General features: G+C 46.8%; 1 protein-coding gene across 4 annotated transcripts in view; it reads left to right on the top strand.

Moving 5' to 3' along the window:
• Positions 1-26,715, top strand: part of STXBP4 (syntaxin binding protein 4) — a 553,950-nt gene that overhangs the window by 118,904 nt on the left and 408,331 nt on the right. For all 4 annotated transcript variants that reach the window (XM_086930861.1, XM_086930863.1, XM_086930862.1 and 1 more), the window contains 3 exons: positions 16,098-16,296; positions 21,933-22,011; positions 23,354-23,454. In XM_086930861.1, the coding sequence (XP_086786987.1) occupies positions 16,098-16,296; positions 21,933-22,011; positions 23,354-23,454 (379 nt within the window). The remainder of the gene's footprint in view (positions 1-16,097; positions 16,297-21,932; positions 22,012-23,353; positions 23,455-26,715) is intronic.

The raw sequence follows: 26,715 nt of genomic DNA on the forward strand, positions 1-26,715 counted from the left end.
GTTGTCTTTCTTCCCTGCACGGACGAGACGTCACAACACCGTGGAGGAAAAGGCTAGGACCACCAGTCCGAGAATACACCGGGACGAGCGGAGGACAGCGGCCGAGAAGCGCCATCAAAGACTCACAGAAGAGGCTGAGACAGCTTTACCATACTACCGGAAAACCATACACCGAAAACGAACCTTTAAGCTAATAAAACCTGCGTTACCCAGATTACCGGTGTCTGTCAATCTATTTGAGGGGACTGTAGCCTCGCCCACACCTACGCTCAACTTTCAGGGCAGCCCCGAGGCGCCACAAGTGGTGGAGAATGCGGGCACACCGATAACCATCTGGGACCCGAAGATGGAGGAATTACTGCAACGTCTAGTGAAAGGGCAGGAGCAGTTGGGTTGGGCCGTGGAACAACAGATAGCCACCGCTCAAGCAGACAGAGACACTCTCAGAGACACCATGGTGAAGAGCCTGGGGGAGCTGCAACCTATAAGGATTGATCCGGCAGGCAACCCGATGCGGGAAGTAAGACAGCACCTCCCCACCCCGTCGGGTATATCCCTACAAAAGTATATCGCAGGGGAAGACCCAGACGCCTTCCTCGTGACTTTTGAGAGGGTTGCCCTTGCGTGTGGATGGCCCTTGGAGAAATGGCCGTTCTTTCTCGCCCCTCTGTTGACAGGGGAAGCCCAGGCAGCCTACCAGGTGGCCAATGGAAACGGGCAGACACCTTATGCACATATAAAGACCATCATTCTTGACCACTTAGGATTAGATGCAGAAGCGTATCGCGTCCGCTTCCGCAAGGAGAGAGGGACCCCAGGCGAAAACCCTAAGACCTTGTTCTTCCGCCTGAAGTCAGCGGCCAATAAGTGGCTGACACCCGCCCAGAGTACGAAGGAGGCCATAATGGACAAAATTTACCTGGAGCAATACCTGGAGGCTCTGCCATTCGGGACCCAACGCTGGTTAAGGCAGCACTCCAACCTGACCACTGCACAAGCAATGGAAATAGCCTCTACATTTTCACGGGCTCAACCCAGGTTACACCCTATGGAACCCGAAAGGAACGTAAGAGCCCCGGCTCGAATAGACCGCAAACCCAGACCCCCTCCCGGGCTTCCTGCTCCCAGACCACCGAACCCGGATGTGCCCCATTGAGAGGCCCTCAATGCTTCGATTGTGGCACCTGGGGCCACATTGCTAGATTTTGCCCAAGGAAGAGGATTCAGGAGGAACCCATGGAGGTTGGCTATCTACCACGAGCAGTTATGTTTTCAGCGGAGCTTGGAGGGACTTATCACGTGAGTGTCCAGGTGAATGGGAGGAAGGTTAAGGCTCTGTTGGACTCTGGGTGCAAACAATCGGTGATGCAGGGTAGGTTTGTGTGTGATTCCCAGGTAATGCCGGAGTCCCTAGTTTACATTAAATGTGTGCACGGGGACGTAAAGAGCTACCAGGTCGCTTAGGTCCCTTTAGAGTTGGAAGGGGGGGCGGTGTATAGTAGGAAAGGTAGGGATGTTGGACAGCCTACCAGAGGAGCTCATAATCGGGACTGATAACCCTCACTTCCTGGACCTTTTTTCCGAAACCCTTAAAAGAGGGAGGGCAGGCCCAAAGACAGTGATAATAGCCCCTGAACCCTGGGAGGGCGACCGTAGCTTCCAGTTTGCACAAGCCAATGACACTACTTTGTTCAATGCCTGGGAACAGGCTCATGCCGAACAGGATAACCCAAACCCCAGATACCCTCGGTTTTTGATACAAGATGAACTACTATACAGACAGGGGAAGCAGGACGAACCCAAGCAGCTTCTTGTCCCAGTATGCTTCAGGGACCAGGTTATGTTCTATGCCCACACCCATCTCCTCGCAGGACACACGGGTAGCGAAAAAACTACCCAGAACATTTTAAGGAATTTCTACTGGCCAGGAGTCTATCAAGACATCAAGACCCACTGCCAGACCTGTGACGTGTGTCAACGCAAAAACGTACACAGACCCCCGGCAGTTCCATTGCAGCCACTACCGATCATAGGGACCCCGTTCGAGAGGGTGGCGATGGACCTCATCGGCCCTCTCCCTAGGACTCGTAGAGGGAATCAATACGCCTTGGTCATTGTGGATTACGCCACCAGATACCCCGAGGCCTTTCCCCTAAAATCTCCCACCTCCAAGAACATTGCTGAGAAGTTCCTGGAACTCTTTTCACGGGTGGGTTTCACCGACCAAGGCACTCCCTTTATGTCACGAGTGATGAAAGAGGTGTGCCTCATGCTGGACCTCCATCAAATCAAGACATCGATTTATCACCCTCTGACGGATGGTCTTGTGGAACGATATAATGCAACATTAAAAAGCATTCTAAAGAAAATGCTTACAGCCAACCAAACCGACTGGGACCGGTTGCTTCCCCTGGCGCTCTATGTCATCAGAGGTCAAACCCAGAGCAGCCTTGGCTGTTCTTCCTTTGAAATGTTGTATGGAAGACAGCCCAGGAGTCTCCTAGAAATGACAAAGGAGTATTGGGAGGCCGAACCTACTAGAGACACGAAAACGCTGCTTGAGTATAGCCAGAATCTCAAAAACCAGATAGGGAAAATAAGGGAACTGGCCTATTCACAACTGGAGAAGAGTCAAACAAAGCAAAAAACCCTCTACAATAAGGGAAAGAAATGGAGAAAACTAGAGGTCAACGATTGGGCCTTAGTGTTGCTACCCTCAACCACGAAGAGGTTCCATACGGAGTGGCAAGGGCCTTACCAGGTCCTGGAAACCATCAGTAACACTACATACCGGCTACGATTAACAGGAAGGAAGACTCAGATCTTCCACATCAACGTCCTAAAGAAGTGGCTGGGAGCCCCTCCCCTTACAGCCTATACAATCCCTGACAAAGAAAACAAGAAAGAAAGCACGGTTCAACATCTCGTCATCAACGAAGAGCTATACCAGGAGCAGCGAGAAGAGTTACAAGGAGTCCTTAGCAGATGCGCGGGCATCTTCTCCGACCTCCCGGGATCCACGAACCTGGCCGAACACAGAATCGAGACCCCTAAAGGGACCATTGTAAAACAGCGACCGTATCGGATACCAGCCGCCAAAAGAGAAGCCATAAGCCGAGAGGTGAGAGAAATGCTCCGCCTCGGTGTCATACGTCCATCACGAAGCGAATGGTCTTCGACCATCGTGATGGTGCCCAAACCAGACGGGAGCAGTAGGTTCTGTATGGACTTCAGGGCCCTGAATGCGGTCTCGTCGTTTGATGCCTACACCATCCCAAGGATCGACGAGTTGATCGAGAAGTCGGGGGAAGCCAGATTTATCAGTACCCTGGATCTCACCAAGGGATACTGGCAGGTGCCACTACGCGAAGAAGATCGCAAGAAAACCGCCTTTTCAACCCCTGACGGTTTATATGAATTTACGGTGCTCCCGTTCGGATTACATGGAGCTCCCGCGACGTTCCAGAGGTTGATGAATGAGGTGCTCCGGGAACACCAGAAATACAGTTCAGCTTATTTGGACGACATCATCATCTTCAGCCCAGACTGGGAGACACACATCAGACACCTAGAAACCATCCTGCTTCAGTTAACCAAAGCTGGTCTCCACATCAACTCGAAAAAATCGAGGATCGGCTTCCAAAAGGTGAAATACCTGGGATACGTGTTGGGACATGGAGTCATTGAACCCCAAGACGAAAAAGTCTGTGCTATCGCAGACACCCCTTTTCCCACCAACCTCCGGGACATGAGGGCCTTCTTGGGGTTAGTGGGGTATTACCGGAGATTCATACCCTCCTTCTCTGACATTGCAGCCCCGCTCACCGATACCCTGAAGAAGCAAACCCCAAAATCCGGGTTTCAGAATCCAACCCCTGAGATGAGAAGGGTCTTTGCGACCCTCAAAGAAACAATCACCACCCGACCGGTGCTCACATCCCCCGACTTCACCAAACCCTTCATTCTACACACAGACGCCTCCGATTTCGGGATCGGGCGGTCTTATCACAGGTGACAGAGGAGGGACTCGAGCACCCCATACTGTACATAAGCCGGAAACTGTTCCCTAGGGAGGTGAGGTACCCCACGATCGAAAAAGAGTGCCTGGCGATCAAATGGGCTATAGATAAGCTGCGGTATTACCTGGAGGGTCACGCATTTAAACTGTACACCGATCATGCCCCTCTCCAATGGATGAGCCGCAACGCATCCAATAACCCAAGAGTCATGAGGTGGTTCTTATCGTTGCAACCCTTTTCCTTCCAAGTACTGCACAGAAAAGGGAAGGACAATGCTAGTGCTGACTATCTCTCCAGGTTTCCTCTCCCCGATCGGGAGAATCCTAGGGGGGAGGGGTGTGACGGGGAGGACTCGGGTCCGCCAGGCTTACCTGTCTCACCTCTCTTTGACCAGCATACAGGGGCCTGGAGAAACACAGAAGAACCGGACGACACGGATCCGGAAGAAGGTAGAGAGTCCTGCTTCTTTAATTGGGCGGAGTTGGACAGAGACAACGTCACAGGGCACACCCCCTCGGCTCAGGTAAAGGCCGCCCAGGAACCCTCACAGGTGTGTTTTACACTCGGAGGCGACGGAGGTGAGAGCGACGGCTGGCGAGGTGAAGAGGAGGACGAGCGGAGTTCGAGAGCGGAGGAGGAGGAGAGGCGGGAGCTGAGGAGAGAAGAAGAAGGCGGAGCGGAGCAAAGTCGGGAGACGGAGGAACATCGGAGGCAGGAGGCAGAGACGAGAGCGGAGGAGAGAGAGCATCGGAGGCAGGAGGCAGAGACGAGATCGGCGGAGAGAGGAAGGCGGGGAACCGAGGCGGCGGTCAGAGACGAGGAGGGAGAGAGGAGCGCTGAACGCAGAAAGCTGAGGGGAGCAGAAACCGACAAGCCAGGAGGCCAACAGGAAGGCTCTTCGCCCAGCCACACTTCATCGAGGAAAGTGTGGCTACCAGAGGTACGATCACGGCTTTCGGGCTGGGCGGGCTTTAAGTGGGTTAAACCCCCAAAGTAACTCCTCACTCGCATTCTATGCACTACCCCTCCCTCACTACCCCAGCACCGTAGACCCTAGATCGAGAGTTGTGCACGTGTGATCCCTCACTCCCTCCCCTGGTGTTCACGGGACCCTTACACTACCACACGTTGTTCGCCGCTCGGAAGACTTGTGATCCGGAAACTCGGTTCGTATATATGGGACTGGGCCAAGACAACACACGTACACATACATTTGAGGTGTGGGAAGGCCAGGAAAAATCATCCTCTACCCCTCTCCAGTGTGGTGTGCCACAGGGCTCTTCATTGAGCCCTACCTTATTCAACGTTTACATGGCCCCCCTGGAGAGTGTGGTACGGCCGCTGGGTATTAAAATCATCAGTTACGCTGATGATACTCAGCTGGTGGTAGGCCTTTCCCAGTCGGCGTATCATCCCGACCGGCTGCACACGTGTCTTGAAAAGATCTACACGTGGATGTGCAGCTCAGCCCTAAAGTTAAACGGCTCCAAAACGGAACTGATGCTGCTGGGGAACTCCTCTCCATCTTTGTCCCCCAGCAGCTGGCCAGACTGTCTGGGACCGATGCCTCCCCCCAAGCAGGAGATCAAGAGCTTGGGGGTATGGCTGGAGCAGGACCTATCGTTTAAAACCCACGCCAAAAAGACTGCTGGCGTGTGCTTTGGCCTGCTCCGTTCAGCCCAGAAGATTCTGCCCTTGCTCCCAGTGGCCACTCGAAGGCTTCTCATCCAGGGACTTATCATCTCGCGGCTGGATTTCAGCAATGCGCTATTCCTGGGCGCACCCGAATCTACCCTGAACAGACTGCAGCAAGTGCAGAACGCGGCTGCCAGGCTTTTGACGGGTCTCCCTAGGCGTCAATCTGCCCGCCCGGCGTTGAGGGCACTGCACTGGCTCCCTGTGAGGGACAGGGTGAAATTCAAGTCACTCTGCATTGCCCACAAAGTTCTGCACGGGGTAGGTCCACCTATTCTGGAGGAGATGGTCCAGCCCTACAAGGCCTCTCGCTCTCTTCGCTCTGACCACCAACATCTCCTTCAGGTTGGCAGGGTGAAAAAGGCAAGAACTGGTGGCAGAAGGTTTTCAATAAATGTGGCCTCCTTGTGGAACTCATTGCCCCTACAACTGCGCTCGGAAGCCAGCCTTCTCAGGTTCCGTAAACTTTTAAAAACATTTTTGTTCTCCGCTTAATCCCTGCATTCTTTTAGCTGTGTTATGTTCTGATAAGCGCTGGGATGCCTATTGGTAACCAGGCGCTATACAAAACTCAGAATAATAATAATACGCATAGGAAGAATTACGAGGCGGCATTTTGCTGGATCCCTTGAAACCAAGACTGACCTTCCTGAAATCCTTTACGCTGCCGGTAATTCACAGAAGAGTGAACCTCAATTAAAGGAATCCACAAACCATTGCTTGAGATTGAATATGCATCTCTGCACGGCCTGATGCCTAATTAAATTACTAAGCCAAGACTGCGGCTGACTGACATCAACTTATTTCTGGGCACAGAACAAATCGTCTGGTTATACTTCCAATATACTTCAAGTATTCTCAACTTTGAAGGAACGTTATAAATGTATTTGCCCTGAGGAAGCTCCCCTTGAGGGAGAGAAACACGTTGGCTGATGTTTGTTGACAGATGTGGAACTTTTTGAAAAGAGAAAATTTGAATAAGATATTTTTTGCATACAAACATTATTCTCTCTGGACTCCTTCTTATCACGTGCACCCCCAATCAAACTTTTAAATATGTCAGTGATCTGGAGCTCTGTTGCGTCACTCAGCTGCTGACGCAGGGGTTGTTTGCACGAAATTCCTATTTGTTCAACTGGGACTAAGGTGCGGCATCTGAAGACCCGCTGCTGTTTTTTTGTTCCTTTTCATATCAACTAGACCATTGACTTGCCTTCTTTTTTCTGCAAGAATAAGTTATTGAAAGACCGTTACATATTTTGGATGCTCGAAAAGCCAATATGTACTAGGTTGGCAGTACCAAGTCCATCAGACAATGCGAGCAAACACTTGTTGCATATGTGCATCCAAGCCTTGGCAACACAATTTCCAAAGATTTCCTTGTCAGGTGAATTGTAAAATTCATGCAGATTTATTATTTCAGAGCCAAACGCACATTATACTCTGCGCCTAGCCTAAGGCACATTCTACCTACATGAAAGGTGCCATATTGGCCTTTATAGGCCATATTCCATTTGCACATCTCTGCAAAGCTGTTACGTGTTCATCTTTCCACATGCTCTCCAAGTATAACAGTGTGGAGAGTCATGCCCAACTAGAAGCTCAAGTTAGACATTCCCCACATCTTTCACTGTTGCTTCAAAGTCTCCGCTTTAGAAGTCGGGTACTTCTCTTCAGTATATGCACAGTAGTACATTCTGCAAATGGAAACGTTTCCTGTTACAATCAGTTTGCAGCTTGTAATGCAGTGCAATCATATGTCCCATACCCACCTCTCTGGATGCGTGCTCACGCCAGCATGTGGTGCTTACATGATCCTTACTTTCTGTATCCATCCAATTTCTTTCTCTACTCAGAAACATTATTGTGCTTCTCATCCTCACACTAACACCAGTGGGGTAAAACACAATCTAGCGTGGAATCTGTCCTGGTGTAGTTCTGATTTCAGAGGAAGTAGCTTGAGTCATCTTGAAACCGCATCTCCTTTTTCGAAAAAAAAGCTTGCAATGTCCGAGCCCAACACTAGATGGCAGGAGTGTGAAAGCATATGACTGCTAGCACTACAAGCTCAAACCAATTGGTACATGAAAATCATGTTATCCTTATATACAATTTCTTTTGCTCTCATAGGTATAATGCAATCACAGCATTCTTTGCTGGGTGCACATATCTGAGCAATTCTCTTTTTAAAATAGCTATAATGCCAAAATATCCCTACAGATTAGTTTCTCCTGAAAGGCACCCAGATCAGACAAAAGAATATGAACATAGAGAAAAAAAAAAACAGCAAACCTAATGGTGATCTGGTCACTACCAGGAATTAGCCTGTCTATTTGCTTTACCTGTGGTTACTATCTTAGACAAAATATCTTCTTCCCTCATCTTATCTTCTGATCACAGATACTCTTTATTTCACCCTTTTCGTGGCTTCTTGTCTTGTTTTCTTGCTCATCGTTGTAAACTGTCGTTTTCTACCAAAAATAGAACAATCCCTACCTACCTCCAAGTAATCACTAAATAAGCCCACATGTCCAGTGCTATATCTGTAAAATGTACAGTTCGTATGTTATTTAACCCAATTCAGTTTCCACTGTTGCTGGTCTCCTTGTTGCTTTCATTACTTCATGGGTTATACTGTCACATCCCGTGTTTTCATTCCTCCTTACTAACTGGATGTTTCCCACAATATAAATAGCCCAATTGCCTATGCATTTGTGATTGCCTCCAATAATGGTTGCTGTAGTACTTACCTCTAATAATGCTGGATCTTCCTTAAACTTTCTTGCACTCTTTTGGTATTAGTACCAATCGCTATTTGATCCCTCCGCACTCCTTCATGAATATTGTGAAATTGATGGTAGACACTGACTTGTACAGGTGATCAAAAGCTCATAAAAAGCCTCGCTCTCCCATATTCCTTGTATAAAATGTTTAACTTTCCAAATGTCAAGTAAGGTTGTGCGTATTTTATGTTTCTAATCTCCTCATTGCTTCCACACCCCAAGTGAGAACTGTCTAAAAATGTTTTGCACCTCTGACCTCAAACAGTGCAAAAAGGATTCTCTTTTTGGTTCCCTACTCCCCTATAATTCTAGCACCTCATTTACCTCTAAATACACCATAAAGGCAAGGAGAACATGCCTCCAGGCCTACACGTGGTCCTTGCCATTGTCAATATTTCTGAAAGGATGCTAAATGTGATGAGCTTATATAAACATTATTTTATTAGCTCCCACCTTGCAACTACATTTGTTCTAATATATTTTTCAACATGATATTGCGTGACATCTTCTGATATCATCAGTGTGTGACTAGAGAGGAGACGCCCCCTCACACTGATCCATGAAGCCCATAGTTTAGTTGACGTGGTTAGGTGTGTTAGATGCATAGTCCAAGCAACATGAATGCAAAACAGCAGCACTGTTTTAATGAAGTTACATCACTTGTCTTGACTTATAGGTGTACAGCACTTACTCCTCCACATTCTCACTAGCGTGTATAGTGTCCACATAGTGGTGAGTGGTAAAATATGAAGTTTGGTTCTGATATGGCGATTTTTTTCGTTTGTTAAAAAAAAAAAAAAAAAGGAGACATGGCCTGGAGGTAGAGAGAGAGAGGACATGTTAGAAGGCCTATGATTGGAGCATTGTGAATGTAGCAACAAATTCACGGGCACCATTTAGAATTCAGATGTACTCGCGCTCGTTCCACTGTTGATACTGTTCTCTTTAAATTCGGCCGGTTCAGTAGTGCCAGGTTGGAGACAGCGGGGTTTAGCTAGTGCTGCAGATAATGTGAGTTAGTCACAGGTAGAATTACGACAGTATTTCGGACAGGTGTGAAAGGCTGGTTTCTGTATAGGAAGAAGGCAGGGAGTTAGAGCAGCTCTGAGTAGAGACCCGGGCGATGAGAGTGAGCCATGGTTTAATCCAGTAACGATTGTAAAAAAAAAAAAAAAAAAGTCTTCGGAGAGGGGGTGTGGGAGGAGAAGTAGCGGCAAATGGTGACCTGCAGCTTAGGAGGCATTCCATTGAGGTCTGGTGCTGCGTGGGGGGCGGGGAAGGGGGAGCAGGCGTCTAAACCCTGGACTGGCACAGACTTCTAGAATGTCTGATAAGGTTGTGACCACAAAATTATTCCAAGTTACAAAAATTGCATTCCCTCAGATGAATAAGAATGACGATTATTTAAATTACAAAATAGCTTTAAATTGTTCTCTGTATGAAAGAGAGCAGTTGTTGAACGTGTCGTTGAGGCTGTTTATATAAACACATCATTTGTTCGTTTTAATGGGCATCTTGAAAACGAGTCTAATGTGCTTAAAACCAAGGGGAAAAGATATTGGACAGAAAGAAAGAAATTGCGTGAAAAAAATAAAATGTCAGTATTTCGATGTTTGAGACTACCTATCGCCTGACAAGCAGGGAGCTTCGAATATCGGCGCCAGCAGCTTAAGTGCCTTACATAAAATGCTGCACGGTAGGCACTGAATTGCTCTCCGCCAATTAGAAGACTGGCTAGTGCACCACAGACAGGTGGCTGCTTTTGCCAGAGCGGTCTCACATGATTGCTGCTGCAACCCCACTCTGTTAACTATCCCATGGGGAGCGGGGAGCAGGAAGCCAGAAGGAAAAGCATCGTAGCCCGCTGTGATCATACATCTGGATGCAATGAAACAACAGCAAATTCAAGTTGGGCGGCGCACTATGCAAGCACAGATTTTTAGGTTATGTGTTTATAAGCCACGCCCTTAATCACATCGGCCACGCCCTTTGGAGAAACTACATTTTTTTCAGTCCACTTAAAGCCCTGGGTGAACCCCACTGTCACTGCTGCAGCGTGCAGGACTCCCCTCTGCAAGGAGGGCAGATGGCTCTTCAATGGGGTGAACGCTGCTGGTGGGGCAGGGCCCCTCTGCAGGGGTGAAAAGTGGTCTCTTTAATGGGGTGAATGCTGCTGGTGGGGTAGGCAGTGGGCTTTATAAGTGGTGAACGCTGCTGGCTGCCCCAGACCCGACTAAGAGCCTGGAGCCACCTCTTGACTAAATGTTGTGCCCACTTTTGTTGAAGAACCCCCAGACAAGGTGCTGCGAGGGGGGAGGGGTGGGGAGGGGCGGGGAGGAGATGACGCTACATTAGCCGGGTCTGGTGACTTAGTGGGCTTGCATCCACTGTAGGGCTAATGTGGAGGAGCTGAAGAAACGTCGACAGCGTAGGGGTTCTGCAGGCCTCTAGGGCAGAAGGAAGTTGTTTACTCACCACCAGTGAGAGCCTGTATAATAAACGTAAAATATGCTGTAGTACAGAGCCTCTTCCAGTGGAAAGAAGTGTTGCAAGATTGCCGCATATAATGTGCAATTTTGTCACCCTGCCACATGACTTGGTCTTATAGGGTTGTATAGTTCCAGCGGTCCCATACTGATGTTTGAAACAAAGTGTACGGTCGGGAACCGGGAAAAGAAAGATTCCTGTTTGTAACCAAACAGTAATGCATGCGGAAGTGCTGTACTTGTGAAAAAAATGAAGATATAAAATATGTTACACTCATGAAATAAGTAGCGAAACATGGTACACAAAGCATCAAGAGTAACGGTAGCATCACTGAGAGTAAACAAGGAAGTAGGCAATAACTTTTAAAACAAGTTAAAAGAAAAGGAGACACGGCCGGCCGGCCGTGAAACTGAAAGCACAGCCGGCCGACCGGCCGGCTGTGAAACCCTCTGATGCAGCAGGGGGCGGAGCGGGAAGAGCTGCTGGTGGCACCAAGCTGGGCAACAGATGCCTGGCGATTTGATGCTGTGCACGCGCATTTTAACTCATTGCGCTTGCTTATTGAGCTAAAAGCGCACATGCACTTCATCAAATCGCCAGTTTGTTTAAAGTCTGTTTAAGCCCCTATAGTCTCGCTCCGCTCAATGGGCATGCGCATTGACAGGTGAGACCTAAAAATGATGCATTGACTATGGCCCGTGCTTAGATCAATTCAGGCATTCTATGCATCACTTTTTTGTTTTTTCTCAATAAGTCAATTTTATATAATCGTATGTTTTTTGGGGGCTTGTGTGACCAAGATTACATAGGGGCTTCGGGAAATTTCTAGACATGTCCTATTCATGTACCACAAGGACCACAATAGGTAGTAGCTTGCGTTCCTGCAAATCGTAACACTTACATTTTTTCTTTTAGGCCCTAATTCTGTCTTAATAATCATTCCATCAATCAATCAATCATAGCATTTATAAAGCGCACAACATACCCGTGAGGGTCTCAAGGTGCTTGGAGGGGGGGGGGGGGGGGGGTGGGAGACGCTGCTACTGTTCGAAGAGCCAAGTCTTGAGAAGTCTCCTGAAGGTTAGGAGGTCTTCGGTCTGCCGCAGGCGGATGGGGAGGGTGTTCCATGTCTTGGCGGCGAGGTGGGAGAATGATCTGCCACCAGTGGTCACTCTACGATGCGGGGGACGGTGGCGAGGGTGTGGTTTGAGGACCAGAGCTGGCGGGTGGGGGTGTAGAGGCTGAGTCGGCTGTCGAGGTACGCTGGTCCGGTGTTGTGGAGTGCCTTGTGTGCCTGGGTGAGGAGCTTGAAGGTTATCCTCCTGCTGATGGGGAGCCAGTGCAGGTCTCTCGTGGGGTGTGAGGTGGCTGCGGTGGGGGATGTTGAGGATCAGGCATGCGGAGGCGTTCTGGATGCTTTGGAGCCGTTTCAGGAGTTTGACCGGGGCTCCTGCATAGAGTGCGTTTCCGTAGTCCAGTCTGCTGCTGAAGAGGGCCTGGGTGACCGTCCTTCTGGTTTCGGTGGGGATCCACTTAAAGATCCTGCGAAGCATGCGGAGAGTGTTGAAGCAGGAGGGTGAGGAGACGGTGTTGACCTGCATAGTCATGGAGAGGGTGGAGTCGAGGATGACCCCTAGGTTGCATGCGTGGTCGGTGGGTGTAGGGGGTGCTCCTAGTGCAGTTGGCCACCAGCAGTCATCCCAGGCCGAGGGGGTGAATCCGAGTATGAGGACCTCCGTCTTGTCCAATGTTCAGCTTCAGTCAGCTGTTTCTCATCCAGTCGGCGACAGCCTTCATTCCTTCATGGAGGTTGATTTTGGCGGTGTGGGGCTCTTTGGTGAGGGAGAGGATCAGCTGGGTGTCGTCGGCTTAGGAAATGATGTTGAAGTTGTGCCGTTGTGCGACGTGGGTGAGCGGTGCCATGTAGATGCTGAACAACGTTGGGCTGAGGGATGAGCCTTGGGATACGCCGCAGATGATCTCAGTGGCTTCGGAGCGGAAGGGGGGAGGCGGATGCTCTGTGTTCTGCTGGAGAGTAAAGAGATGGTCCAGTCCAGGGCCTTCTCTTGGATTCCGGTGTCATGGAGGCCTGTTCATAGTGTGCGGTGGCAGACCATGTTGAAGGCGACTGACAGGTCCAGGAGGATGAGGGCCCCGGTTTCTCCGTTGTCAAGCAGGGTCCTGTTGTTGTCATTGGCGGCGATGAGGGCAGTTTCGGTGCTGTGGTTGCTGCGGAACTGGGACTGGTCTAGGATGCTGTTTTCCTCGAGGAAGCTGGTCAGTTGTTTGTTGATGCCTTTTCGATGAGTTATTGAGGTCCTTGGGGTCCGCCTTGGGTTTCTTGAGTAAGGCGTTGATCTCTGCGTGCTTCTAGCTCTCCTGAACGGTCGCTGACTCGAAGGAGATGTTGATGATTTTCCGGAGATGGGGTGCGATGGTGATGCTGGCTTTGTTGAAGATGTGGTGTGGACAGGGGTCTTCCTGGGTTCCGGAGTGGATGGTGTTCATGATCTTGATGGTGTCGTTGTTGTTGATGTTGGTCCAGACGAGCAGGCAGTTGTTGTAGGTGGTGGTCGTGGGAGCGGGGTCTCAGTCATTGCCAGGGTGTTTACGGCATCGAAGCTGTCGTGGATGTCTGTGATCTTGCGATGGAAGAAGGTAGCCAACGAGTCGCATAGGCCTTGTGACGGTGGGATGTCGTTGATGTTGGAGCTGAGGTTGAAGAGTTCCTTCACGATGTTGAAGAGCTCTTTGCTGTTGTGTGCATTGTTGTCTAGGCGGTCTTTGAAGGAGGTCCTTTTGGCGGGTCTGATGAGGTGGTGGTGTCTGCAGGTTGGTTCTTGTGGGCTGTGTAGCTTTCCGGTGTTCGTTCACAGATCCAGTTTTTTTTTAGTTTTTGGCAGGTTCGCTTGGAGGCCTGGAGGTCTTCGGTGAACCAGCTGGCTCTCCTGCTGGTGTGGGTGTTGGAGGGCTTCTTGAGCGGGCAAGGGTGTTGGTGCAGTCGTCGATCCACTGTCTGAGGCTACGGGCTGCAGCGTCAGGATCGGTCGGGTCTGCAAGTGGTTTCTGAGCGAGGGCGGTGTTGAGCTGGTCCTCGGTGACTTTGCTCCAGCGGCGGTGAGGCATCTGCTGGGTGCGATGGTGTGCGGTGGGTTTCCGGAAGGTGATGTGGATGCAGCGGTGGTCGGTCCAGTGGAGTTCGGTGGTGCTGTTGAAGAAGACGTGGGAGCTTGCTGAGAAGATTGGGTCAAGTGTGTTGCCGGCGGAGTGGGTGGGTGTTGTGACGAGTTGTCTGAGTCCAAGGTTGGCGAGGTTGTCGATCAGGGTGGTAGAGTTGGAGCCGTTGTTGTTCTCGAGGTGGAAGCTCAGGTCCCCGAGGAGGATGTAGTCCATGGAGGCGAGGACGTGGGTGCGGATGAAGTCGGCGATGGACTCACTGAACTGCGGTCGGGGTCCGGGGGTCTGTAAATGAGGGTGCCTCTGAGGGTGGTGTTGGGGTTGGTGTGGATCTGGAAGTGCAGGTGTTCAGCGGAGCGGAGGGTGTCGTTGGTGACTGTCAAGATTTTGAGGGTGTTTCTGTGGACGATGGCAATTCCTCCTCCTACTCCGTTGGTGCGATCCTCGCGGGTGATCTTGTAGCTTTCTGGGATGGCTATGGCAATGTCGGGTGCCTAGGAGGGGGTTCAGCCAGGTCTCCATCAGGAAGGTGACGTCTGGGGCGTTGGTGTTGAGTAGGTCCCAGAGTTTGATGGCGTGTTTGCGGGCGGAGCAGGTGTTGAGCACGATGCATCTGAGGAAGTTGTGTTCTTCGGTAGGTGGGTTGGCGGGCAGGATGCTGGTGAAGCTGCAGTTCCGGCAGGAGAAGAGTCCTTGGGTGCGTTTCGGGGAGGCCAGGCAGCAGGTGTGTGATCGTCTGGTGTTGAGTGCGTGGAGGGTGCTGGAGTCGTAGCAGAGGTGGGCGTTGTGGCGTTTGCTGCGGCCAGGGGTCCTGGTGCTGGGCGCGGTCCAGGCACGGATGGGCGCAGATGGGCTTGCCTTAGGCGCGCAAGCTGCGCTCCCTCTGCGCAGCCTCCATATGAGAGGATGTGGGAGGGAGGAGCAGCTCGGAGGCGGCAGCGGGGCGGCGAATGGGTGAACAGGGGGCCCAGGCCGCAGGGGACGCAACGGCAGGACAGAAGAAAGGCGGGTGATACAGAAGGCAAAGTGGGGGGCACTGAGGGGAAATAAAATACAATACGCTAACACAGTCCACAGCGGGGGAGAGGACACAATAATGCCAACACAGTAATTAAAGACAGCTCAGAGACAGAGTGATACAACAGTCAGGAAAACGGGCACAAACCAATGCGGGCGGCAGCAGCGGGTTCAGGGCAAACTGGAGGGGCTGTGTGGTGGCGAGGGAAGCGACCTGCCTGGTGACAGCAAGTCAGATTCCTAGGCAGGCTCCTCAGGACTAAGAAGTGGAACTGTATTCTTATGGAAAGCACTGATCTTTATCAGCAGATCAGTCACACTGTTGATGGGACAGTACCAGCAATTTTAAGCAAGTCTGGTGCACTTTTAAAGGGATCATAGTCATTTCCTCTATAAATATAACAGTATGCCAAAGTGGCACATTATAAAATGGTTTGATTGGAGCTGTAGACTAAACACAGTTACGAAATGCTGCTCCTTTGTGCCTGGAACGAGTGCCTACAGATTGTTTTCGAACAATATTGCACCAAACTTGCACTCAGCAAATTCACCGAATTTGAAATGGTGAATCACCACATTGTCTTCGGGAGATTTTTCTCATTAGCTCATGTTTCCACGAAAGTCATACATGGGTTCCAGCCTTTTGAATGCATACGACGCAGAAAGCTCGCATTGTTGACCTTTGTACCTACAGATGTCATGCCGCAGTGTGTTAGTAAGCAGTGTCTGTAATGAGACTCTGTTCTTGATCATGCATGCATGGCACTTTTTAGGGACTCTACCATATACATGACCGTGTATTGTGGAAAGGCATGTCTCCATCCTGGACCTGAAAATGTAGTTCTTTCGAAAATGCACAACATTGCAATCGCTGTGTTTCTATGTTTGATGCATGATATGTTTTCTTTACAAACTTTAGGCGAGAACCTACCTGGGAAATCGGTTTCATTCGGCACAAGACTATTTCCAACAACGAAGAAAGCTCTCTGGCACTTAACACACTAGCTGCACCGATAGAAGAAATTCAGAAGCAAATGGCACCGTCTAGTTTGTCTACCTCTGTTGATAGGTTTGATCCCAAGACTGCTTCCACTCCTGGTGCTATGAACAAATGTCAGGTAAATCTTTAGCCCTGTTGTCTTTCTCTTCCTTCTTCGCCCTCTTCCATGTATTCATGTATGCCTTCAATTCCTTGTTTTTCCATAAAATCTTGACATGATTCTTAATGCTCTGCATATTACCGCATGTCTGTCTCTTCTTCCATCCCAGTACTTGTGCTCTGCATCCTCCATGTATAGAGTCCCTTCGCTTTATGCTAGACTCAGGTGTTGCAAATACATACATGAACATATAGATAGCTAATTGGAACCTACTTGTAGAGTTGTACTTTCACTGGGACAACGTTGTGTTGACTCTGTTGTTTTCTTTCAGCACTCATTTTAATGACACAATATTGACTTCGTAGTTTAACGAATATTTGTGCATAGTAACATACTCTTTTTTTTCCGTTGCTATATTGGTTTTTGCAATGTATACATATAACAATGTCTTATCTGAGACTCAGCTCGGTGCTAGGCACTTACACAGTGGCGTCATAATAACGCATTTGTCACACATCTACAACCGGGTACACAACAATAAATATGTTTAGGTTTCAGACCACCGTTGCACAAATAGGATACCGTAGATATAATCAGACGGTCTTGTAGGGGTTTTCCTTAATAGGGGAAAGCCGTTTAACATCTACTAGCTTGCTGTGTCCAACCCATCTGTTGAAGGGCCGTGATTGACTGTCCGAGATCAACTGTCCCTTTTTAACTCTTGATGATGGATGTCCAGATAAGGCGCAGATCCAGCTGAGATGTCCTGGGCCTATGTGCATCTCCTACAATGCCGCTAATAAGTAGTCCCACCCAGGGTGGCAAATGTTTTTTGTATGTCAGGTGACACTGCCACCTGTACACCTGTATCGTCATGGGTTAGCTCTCATCAAAAAGATAAGCCAACGAATATTGCGGAATGTATTATTGTCTGATACATACCCGTTTTGATCAGTGTTTATTAAAGTACCGATTATGAGGAGCAATCTGTTTGCCAACACCTTCTCTACTATCCTACAATCTTGGTTTAATAGGGATAGCAGCCTGTAGGAGGTAACAATTAGTGGGTTATGGCCTGATTTGGGGACTACTACTATCAGTGTCTCGTCTGGAATCTGTCCCCGCTCCCTCACTTCATTGTACATTTTTAAAAGCATCGGGGAGAATGATGCGCTAAAGGTGGCATAGTATTCTATGAGGAGGCAATCTGTATCTGGGGTCCTATTAGTTATCTGAATGATGGCAATGTGGATTGCTTTGATAAGAATAGGTTTGTCTAGTTCTGCTCTTTGGATTGGATTCATGCGGGGCAGGGAAAGCCCCTGTAGATAGTCCTTTAGGCAGTCTATGGTGGGGCACTCTACCTCTTCATAGAGGGAATGATAAAAGTCCACAAAAGCAGCTTTTATGTCTGTTTGTGTGTTGAGGACAATGCCATTGTCTAGCCATATCACCCCTATTTGTGGCATGTCTGATAAGCATGGACTAGCCACGCCAGCACCCTGCCCTCTTCGTATCTCTTGCCATGGAGTCGGTTGAGATATTAAGTCCAGTCAAGTTTCTCCAGGCATGCCTCTGGTCTTTCTTCAGCTTACTTGGTCAGCCATTGCAGCCTGAAATGGCACCTCAATCTGAACTGCCTCATTTCTGTTTCCTTAATAAAGACTTTCCCACTCAGGGTTTGACAAACCCTCCCATGTGTTGGCTTTTCAGTGTCCATGCACACCCACTTTGTGAGCATTCCACTCCGCTGCCCTGGAGGGGGCAGAGCCCGCATTTTGTTCGAACTATTGCATAAGTTGTGCCACCGGGTCTTCATGGAAGGATTAATCATGAAGGGACTCAGTTTGGAGCTTTCAGGTTGGTATGCAGGGGCAGGCTCTTTCCCAATACATCGTCACTTGCAGTGGGCAGTGGTCGGAGAGAGTGCATGCCAGATACTCTCTATGGATGGTGTGTGTGCCTAGTGCTTCAGTACAGAGGAAAAGGTCCAACCTGGTGTTGATGTTGTGGACTGGTGAGTAAAACAAGAACTCCATATCCTCGGGATGTTGAAGTCACCATGTGCCATACATTCTACTGCTATCCATCCAGTCTCTCAAAATGTTGTGTTTTGATGAGATAGGCTTCCCCATCCGGCAGAGGGTTAGAGCAGTCTATAGCAATGGATACATTTAAAATCCCTGTTCCATATACGAGCATCCTGGACAATGTGCTCAGGGAGGGGTATGTTCACACACATGCTGCATTCATACAGGATGAAGGAGAAGGTAATTTACAGCTGTTTCAGGACCTCTCCGAAGTGACTTTTTTTAAGAAGGTGATCCCCGAGACTTAATGGAACAATACTTTGCACGGAGGTATGTTAATCCTGAACTTTCCAACTTGGCCCTCTGTTAAAATGGACATGTGCCATGCAACATGTTGCTATATTTCAGCACTGTCATTACATACTGGAAGTTGATGTGTGTGTATCCAGCATTGCTCATCCACTGATGACCGTCAAAGATGGTGAAAAACATAAGGAGTAGCTGAAGAGGTGCTTGGCATGCACGCAAGCAGGAATGAGGGGAGGAGTGAGACACCATTGCTGCATTTTTTGTTGGAGGCGTTGGGGGGAGTTCTTAAAGAGTTTGTGATCGAAGGTGCATAAATGTGCCTGATTGATTTGACCACATTACTCAAGACCTGGCTCTTTAATGGAGACACGATACTCTGATACCCCTAAGGTGACAGTGCTGCAGTTTACAAATGCTGTTTGATTTATTTATGGAGGTGTCCACTTGTTTGCTAATATGCCATGAACATTTTGTGGTCATTGGGAGATGAAAGAGGGACTGGGCTGCTCATATATGTGATTTAGTTCCTTTGGTATGTGGACAATGAAGGGCATGGTGCATAAAGGTTTTTCACAGTACATGTTAGTGATAGATAAATTGGCCATCGGCATAAATGCAGCTTTGAATGGCCTCTCACATTGCTGATGTTTGTGATGTGGAAGTTTGGTACATTTTTCAATCGGCAATACCTGGCTGTGAAGATGGCATCTGTGACAAATGTGTCCCTATTGAAACTGTTTCCTTTGCTGCTCTTGTGTGTTCCACGATTATATTTAGGACTAGCTTCTTCTAAAATGTGAGGTTTAAATTTTCCATCTGTGAGGCAGTTGTAGCTTCCCTCAAAGATAATAACCTTCTTTGGAGAACAGACCAGATTTGGTTTGAGATGTTTTCTAAATTAATTTCTCTTCACAACAAGAAGCAGGACCTGTGGTGTGGGTGTTTTACATTCCAAAAGATTTGATTTAGGATGTCAAACATTTTTAAATGATAAGGCAGGGTGATATGTGATTATCAGGGCCTCTTTTGACCATAACAACTGTATATACGGAAGATATTTTTTAATGGATTTCCTGATATCTCTTTCCAACTTTGTGGTAGAGGAGACTTCAACTTTGCAGCTGGTGTGGGACACAGAAACATCCCACAGCAGACAGGATGATACCATTGCTATTTCACGTAGTCTTTGGTGTAAATTGGTGCATGTGCACCTCTTAGTCGCCTGGAGAGTGCATTGCTGCACGGTGTAGTTCTATGCTTTCTACTTTAAATACAACCTTCATGAAGAAAGAACAGACATTTACTTTATTATGACGCCAAAATCATGGTGGACCTTGACCGGGTGCTGGGAGATACCACCCCTCCATTGGATATGTGGAAAACAGTAGTATATTTGAAAGCATTTATATCCTTAGCGGGTGACATATCACCAATTTCTGAGAGGGGTGAAACCTTTGTTAGTGTGGAATTCATGGTCCGGGGACAACTGATGGTGACAGTGTCTTAAGTTGATGAAGAGGAGGAACTCGGTCAGGCATGCTGTGTCCTCTGAACTGACAGTGTCCTAGAGTCTAAACACAAAGAGATTATCTTGAAACTCCTCTGGAGAAAGATTGTTGCAGTAGGGGGCAGATAAATATATTATCTGCAGTGTCGGAGCTGTACATTATCTGCCTCATTTGCAACTGATGGGTTATGAGAGAGAGAGGGAACAGAATGAATATATTATTGACAACCTATTTCAAAGTCAGACTGGTGGGTGCAAGGGTAGAGGCTATAACACGGTAGTAAAGGCAGCTGTTGACGAAGGATGTGGACATATAAGAACTATTAGAGGATTATTGGCAGAAGCTTTATGATACTTATGCTTTTTCCCATGAGTGATATAGAGATTGCCCATCCTATGTTAGCTTTCCTATAGTGACAGATGGTAAGACAAACCAACTGGAGGTACCTATTGAGAGGGATACATTACTTGAATTAATTTAGGTGGCCAGAGTTCCAGAATTTGATGGTTTCACAGCCCTAACTTTGTAATGTAAATCTCTTGCCCCAAAAGTTCTGTTCTTTCTCATGAAACGGTTTAATCATGTTGGGTTGATTAAATGATTGACTCCTTCCACGGTGAATGTGATAATGATAGTTGTACCATAACCAATAATGGCTGTTCTTTGCCTAGCTCTGTTAGACCTGTAAACTGATTTTATGTAGATGTGAAGATTTTTGCTTCTGTTTTAGCGGTGAGGGTGTATAACATTATGCCCTAAATTATTCCTTAAGAAAAGTTGCTTCCATCATAGACAGAGATGAATTAAAAAGGTACTACAACTTGTTATTTGCATAATGAACTTGTGAAAAGATGTGATTTCGGTATACTTGGAAAGTGTTTGATTGGCTAAATCCGGAATGCTTATGCAGGGTTATGAGGCACATATGATTCAGTTGGGCATATCAAGATAGAATGATAGTCTTATATTCCTCTCCAGCCTCCAAAGTAAGGGTAAGTGGTCATTTGCCACACCCAATACAATGGGGCCACAGAGCTAGACATGGTTGACCGCCTTCATTGCTGTTATTTACCCTGCCTGTGGGAAGAACTGAAGGGTGGGGGTTAATTCAAGCTTTCCATGTTTGTGTTTGGCATATGACTTACTTTGGTCTCTGTATTGACAAATGCATCATTTTCCCTCATGGATTTGCAGGATCCCACCTTTGACATTAGCCTTCTGCCCAGTTAGCTGTATGTATATCAGTCACTTCTTGTTTTGATTGCAACTACAATGCACAACACTATTCAGATAGAATGATGTCTTTTGTATGGCAGGGGAGGACACGTAGGGTCTCTCCGGAACTATTAACGCGCCTGCGAGAGATAGAAGAATATCAATTCAGTATTTGCTGAGGCACTTTTGGGTTGAACACCGAAGGACATAATAGCGTGGAATAAGTCTGAGATTGATAAACAGTGGCGTTGCATTGAATTCTCACTAGCTGATGGTTTGTGCTGGCATACCTTGTGGAAGGGCAAGAAAGCAAGAACCTCTAATCCCTGCAGTGCCCGAGTCCAAAGGGAGTTGTTTGATGGGACTGGGCGAGTACATCACTTTACTTGTTTTTTGTTTACATTAACACCTCTTGAATGCTGTGAGTAGGATACCAGCTTTCGCAAAAGAAAGGGAAGTTGGGTCTACCTGTTATGGTTGCATGCATTTGTTTAAAAATCATGTTTGAGAACTTCATTTATACAGAAATATAAAAACTCTCATTATAAAACGGCCCCTCCTACTTTTTTATTCTTGTAATTTCTTCCCATAGACCAAGACATCATTCGTGAAAACAGACTGGTCTCCAATTATTCCTACAGACAGCAGCACTTCAGAGGTCTCTCCATGTGGTAATGATCATTATACTTCTTGTGACATTGTGCAATTATACTTACATAGTGCATAGTGTACAACTGGATTCCAATCAATACCCTTTTAAACATTGCATAAAAGGTTGGATGAATTAAATGTTCAATATCTGTTTTTCAATGGGAATATAGAAGAACATTTCCTTCAATAAATCATTGCACCTAGATAAGATGTTTCATCATAGCTGCATCTCCTTTAGTGACACTAAAGCCAGATAATGAAGATCCATGTCAAATTCAAGAAAGTTAGGTTACCATAGAAACTGTACCTCTGCATCTTGATAATAAGATGCGCAATGTTAACATTCAATGTATTTATGTATCTTAACTCGAGGAACATACTTTGCTTACCAAGCATGAACATTCAATTGAACTCCTAGAATTGCTTAACAAAAGCAAAATATGCCCTTCAGCGGCATGCCCAAGTTACTGTATAAATCAAATTAAGTAAAAATATCCATTCTCAGTTAAGCATTTTTTTTATGGGACAAGGAGAAACCAATTAATACATGTACCTTGATGCCATGGACTATATTTAAAACAATATAGAAACTCTGTGTCCCCTGTTGTCATCTTCATTTTCTTTTTATCATCCGAGGAGGACAGGTGGATATTTCGGTATTTCTTTATTTCTAATAATTGAATTTTATTTGCGCTTCATTAGCCATTTGTGAGCTTAATAAGGCTAGTATTTCTTTTTCGTTCGGCAGCCAAATCCATTTGACTGCAGTTACTTATGTTCGAACTCGAAGCCATGCGTTGTGCACTTCATTTTGCACAACCATGAGACTAGTGATTTGACAATAACACAATTGCTGGAAGCTCTTAATTTTTTAGTAATGAAATGAACTATAAATATTGGGGAAACAAGTATTCCAGGTCCCCTGGCGCTCCCCACCCCAATTGTTATGCAGTGAAATCAATCCATAATTGGGGTGCAAGTGGACCCTCAGTTCCTGAACCTTGGTGGCACTGCAACATGCCCCAGAGTACAGTGCATAACATGAAGTTGGTGTGAAGGAGGAACCATTCATAAACTGACATTGGTAACCCAAGATTTAACAGGCCCAGGATCATGCATTGAATTGTATGACCTCTTTTTCTTTAACACCATTTACATTAAGTTGTAATAAGGTTATTTGTTCTTGCATTAGGTTTATATGCTTTTTCCGTTGTTATTCTTATTTAACAAATGTAGAAATTGAATCCTGTAAATCATATGTTTCAATGAGTTTCAAAAGATTAGCGGTTTAATGTACATCATGAAAAAAACAAAATGTTTCCGTTAGGTGTTCTAATTATTGTACCTCCTGTTATTTTTTAGTTGTCTCCCCCAACCGAACTGGAGAAGAGAAATTACAATTTGATGGAAGGAAGATTTCCCTTAATCCCAATGTTCGAGTCAAAGTTGAAAAACTTGAGATGGTAATGTTATTTTCCATGACTTTATTGGGTTTTTTTCAGTTTGAGAAATCAATGTCATCATATTGGACTGCAGCGAGCGTGGTTTTTGAGCAGTGTTTTTTATGTGACCAGTGTAAGATTATCATTTGGCTTTAAGCAGCTTAGATAGCAACCTTGATAATTTGATCATTTTGATTAAAACCTTTGTTACCATATTTTCTCACTTTCAATAGAAAGATGTGACCATAGACCTTCGAAGGGGTGGTTTGGCCACTCACTTTTTCTTTCCATCTGTCCCGATGGTGCAGGGACATCTCTGTTCTAAATAAACTAATCTGACACTCAAGCCATATAAGGACCCATAGGACAGCACACAGCTGGCAAATGATGCTGAAGGAATCCATTCACATATGGTTTGGGAGTAGAACCTTCCGAGCACTTAGCAGCAATGCCCTCCTTCTGAACTCAGCCCTTTTGGAAAGAAAACTGCCCGTGTGTAGCATGGAGTACCAAAGAAATGACCACTACATTTTATATGAGAGTTAGAGCAATTCGTATTGTAAATGACAATGTCTTTTATCCATGTGTTATGGAGTGAAGTGGATGTGTATGGTGTGGAGTTGAATTATGTAGTTTGAATTGGAATTGTTACTTTTGGAATTGTGTGGAGTGGAGTGGATTTGTGTAGTGGAAATATGTACTATGGTGTGCAGTGGAACTATGTATACTGTAATTACGTGGCTTTGATTGCACTGGAAATATGTGGAGTGGAATTGTGTATCATGGAGTGTAAATATGTGGAATAGTGTTTTGTGTTTTGTGTTGTGTAGTGGTATATAGAGGAGTTTAATTATGTAGTGTGCTGTTGAATTTTGTGGCATGATGTGGAACATTTGATGTACTCATGTAGCTCAATCTGGATGTGCTGTAGAAGGGGAAAATACTGAAACAACTGAATGGTCTAGTACCATGCTATGCACAGGATGGTGCCTAGAGTTGTCTGATATGTACTGCTGATATTATGCAGGGGATCTGTTTACGAAGATTGGTGTATGTAGTGTTGCTAGTTGTAACGAGGCACAGGTAGAAGAATGCAACCTCCACGGTCAGATGACCAGATCCCAAGACTGCTTTCTGATTGGGCCTACGATATCCACAGAAGTTGAACAAGCAAATGCAGTGATGTATTAAAGGTAAGTAAACAGGACATACAGGGTCTCCCTGCTGGGGAGGAGTACCTAAGCTCTGTGCCCGCTAGAACCTAAAATACAAAGCACTAGCACTTGTTTCTTGACATGGCACTTAACTGACTGTCCACTAGATGTAGTCCTAGCCCCTTTATATACCTCTGTAAAAAATAGTTATCCAGAGGTTTTCATTTTTGATTTGTGTTTTGGTATCATTATAGAAGTAATTTAGCTTGGGTAGACATTGCTACTCCAGGCTGAATTTTTCTGGAGTACATTTTGAAAAATGGCAGATGTGTTGCTGTGATTATTTAACTATACCATAGAAATAAGCCTGAAAAAAGTTGGCAAAAATTAGCAGAAACCAGAGAATCGCAATAAAAATCTGGATCTTCTCCAGTATTGAATCTTTCATAGATTCAAATGCTTGAATCTTCCCTGTCATCACATACATAAGAAACCATAAAGACCGAAAGGAATTTCATAAACAATCTGTATCCTTGTGTTAGGTCCAAACTTTGACCAATCAGAGATAAGCTCCACACCCCATGTCCCCTGCAGAGCCACCATACCGCAGGTTTCTAACTGCATGTCATGTGTGAGGGAGTCTCCCTGAGTTCTGCTCAATTTGTCAGTGAGTGAACTTTTGACCCTGCTGAATTCAGCTCAAGGTATTGTTTTTCTCTCTTCTTTACTTTCAAAGATGTCAGGGGGATCTAAGAAAAGGCATTTTAGACCCTGCAGATCTTATGGGAAGGCAAGACTTTTCTCTGAGGACCCCCAAAAGGACTGTCTTTACTGCCTATATCCTAAGTATACTGCCAAGGATTGTAAATATTCCAAAACTCAGAAGGGCAGAAAGGCCAGATTGTTGTTATGGCTTCAGAAGAAAAAGTCCGGATCCAATGTGGAGGAAAGTCCTGGCACATACTCAGCTGAGAGGAAAAGTAAAAATGAGGGCTTTACCTCATTAAAGACAGATTCAAAGAAAATGAAGGCTCCTAAACAATCCACTTCTGAAAAGTCTGCTGCCTCTCTGCCTGTCGCCTCAAAAGCAGGCTTTGTTGATTAAAAAACCTCAGTTGACGGACCCGTCGTTGAGAACGACAGCCAAATCACTGTTGACCTTTGTGGCTTTTCCTGTGCTGGCTTCAACCGCATCGACAGCTGTGGCAACAGTCGGGTCGACGAGCACAGTGACGACGATCACCTCATTGACGGCTTCGTAAATGGTATCGACGACGACAATTACGTTGACGGCCAAGTCTGTGACTGACGACTGCAACTCCGTTGAGGATATCGCTCACGGCCCCGTCGGCGGGCACTCAGTCGACAACGGTGTTCAAGTCCCCTGCAAGACTTCCAGTGTCAGCAACAAATACCACTAGACGTCTTCCCTCGTCGACGGCCTCGTTGACTGAGCATAAGAAGCACATTAAAAAACATAATTTGATCCAGAAATCTCCAGGACTAACATCCCTAACCAAAGTATCACCTCTACCCCCGTCCCACCTTCTGGATACAGAGGAATCAGGGGACGAGAGCTTGTGTGGTAAAAGTTTACAGCCCATCTCAGTTTAGGGTTAAATTCCAGGACACAGATGACGAAGATGAGGTGCACATCCAGGATACCTCAGAGTTCATGGAAGGGGGCTACTCCTTCACGGCTCATCATCAAGCACAACAATATGACACTTCTCGGGAGCATTATCCTTACAAAGCTTATGAGAAACATCAGGAGGTACAGGGAGATTCCATGTTGGTACCAACTTTTCTTGTCACTGACCTTAGGCACATGCTCCATGACTATTACAAGTGTTTTCCGGACTCTTGCCCCCAAGTTCCGCTCACACCGGGGGGCCTAGCATGCAGATTTCATCACCACCGGCAGTGTCTACTCCACCACCTACATCACAAGAGGAGAGACCAGCCCTCGGAGTATCACAATAAGAGACGCTTACATAAAAAGTGAAGCTGATGATCAGCCTGAGGAGTGTGAGCTCATCCTGGATACAGACATGGTTGGCCAGGAATGGGACCACTACATTGCTCCATCTTCACCATTGCCTTCCCCCCCTCCAGCGAGTTCTCCTTC

The sequence above is a fragment of the Lissotriton vulgaris genome, chromosome 7, assembly GCF_964263255.1.
Source record: "Lissotriton vulgaris chromosome 7, aLisVul1.2, whole genome shotgun sequence".
NCBI classification, from domain to species: Eukaryota; Metazoa; Chordata; class Amphibia; order Caudata; family Salamandridae; genus Lissotriton; species Lissotriton vulgaris.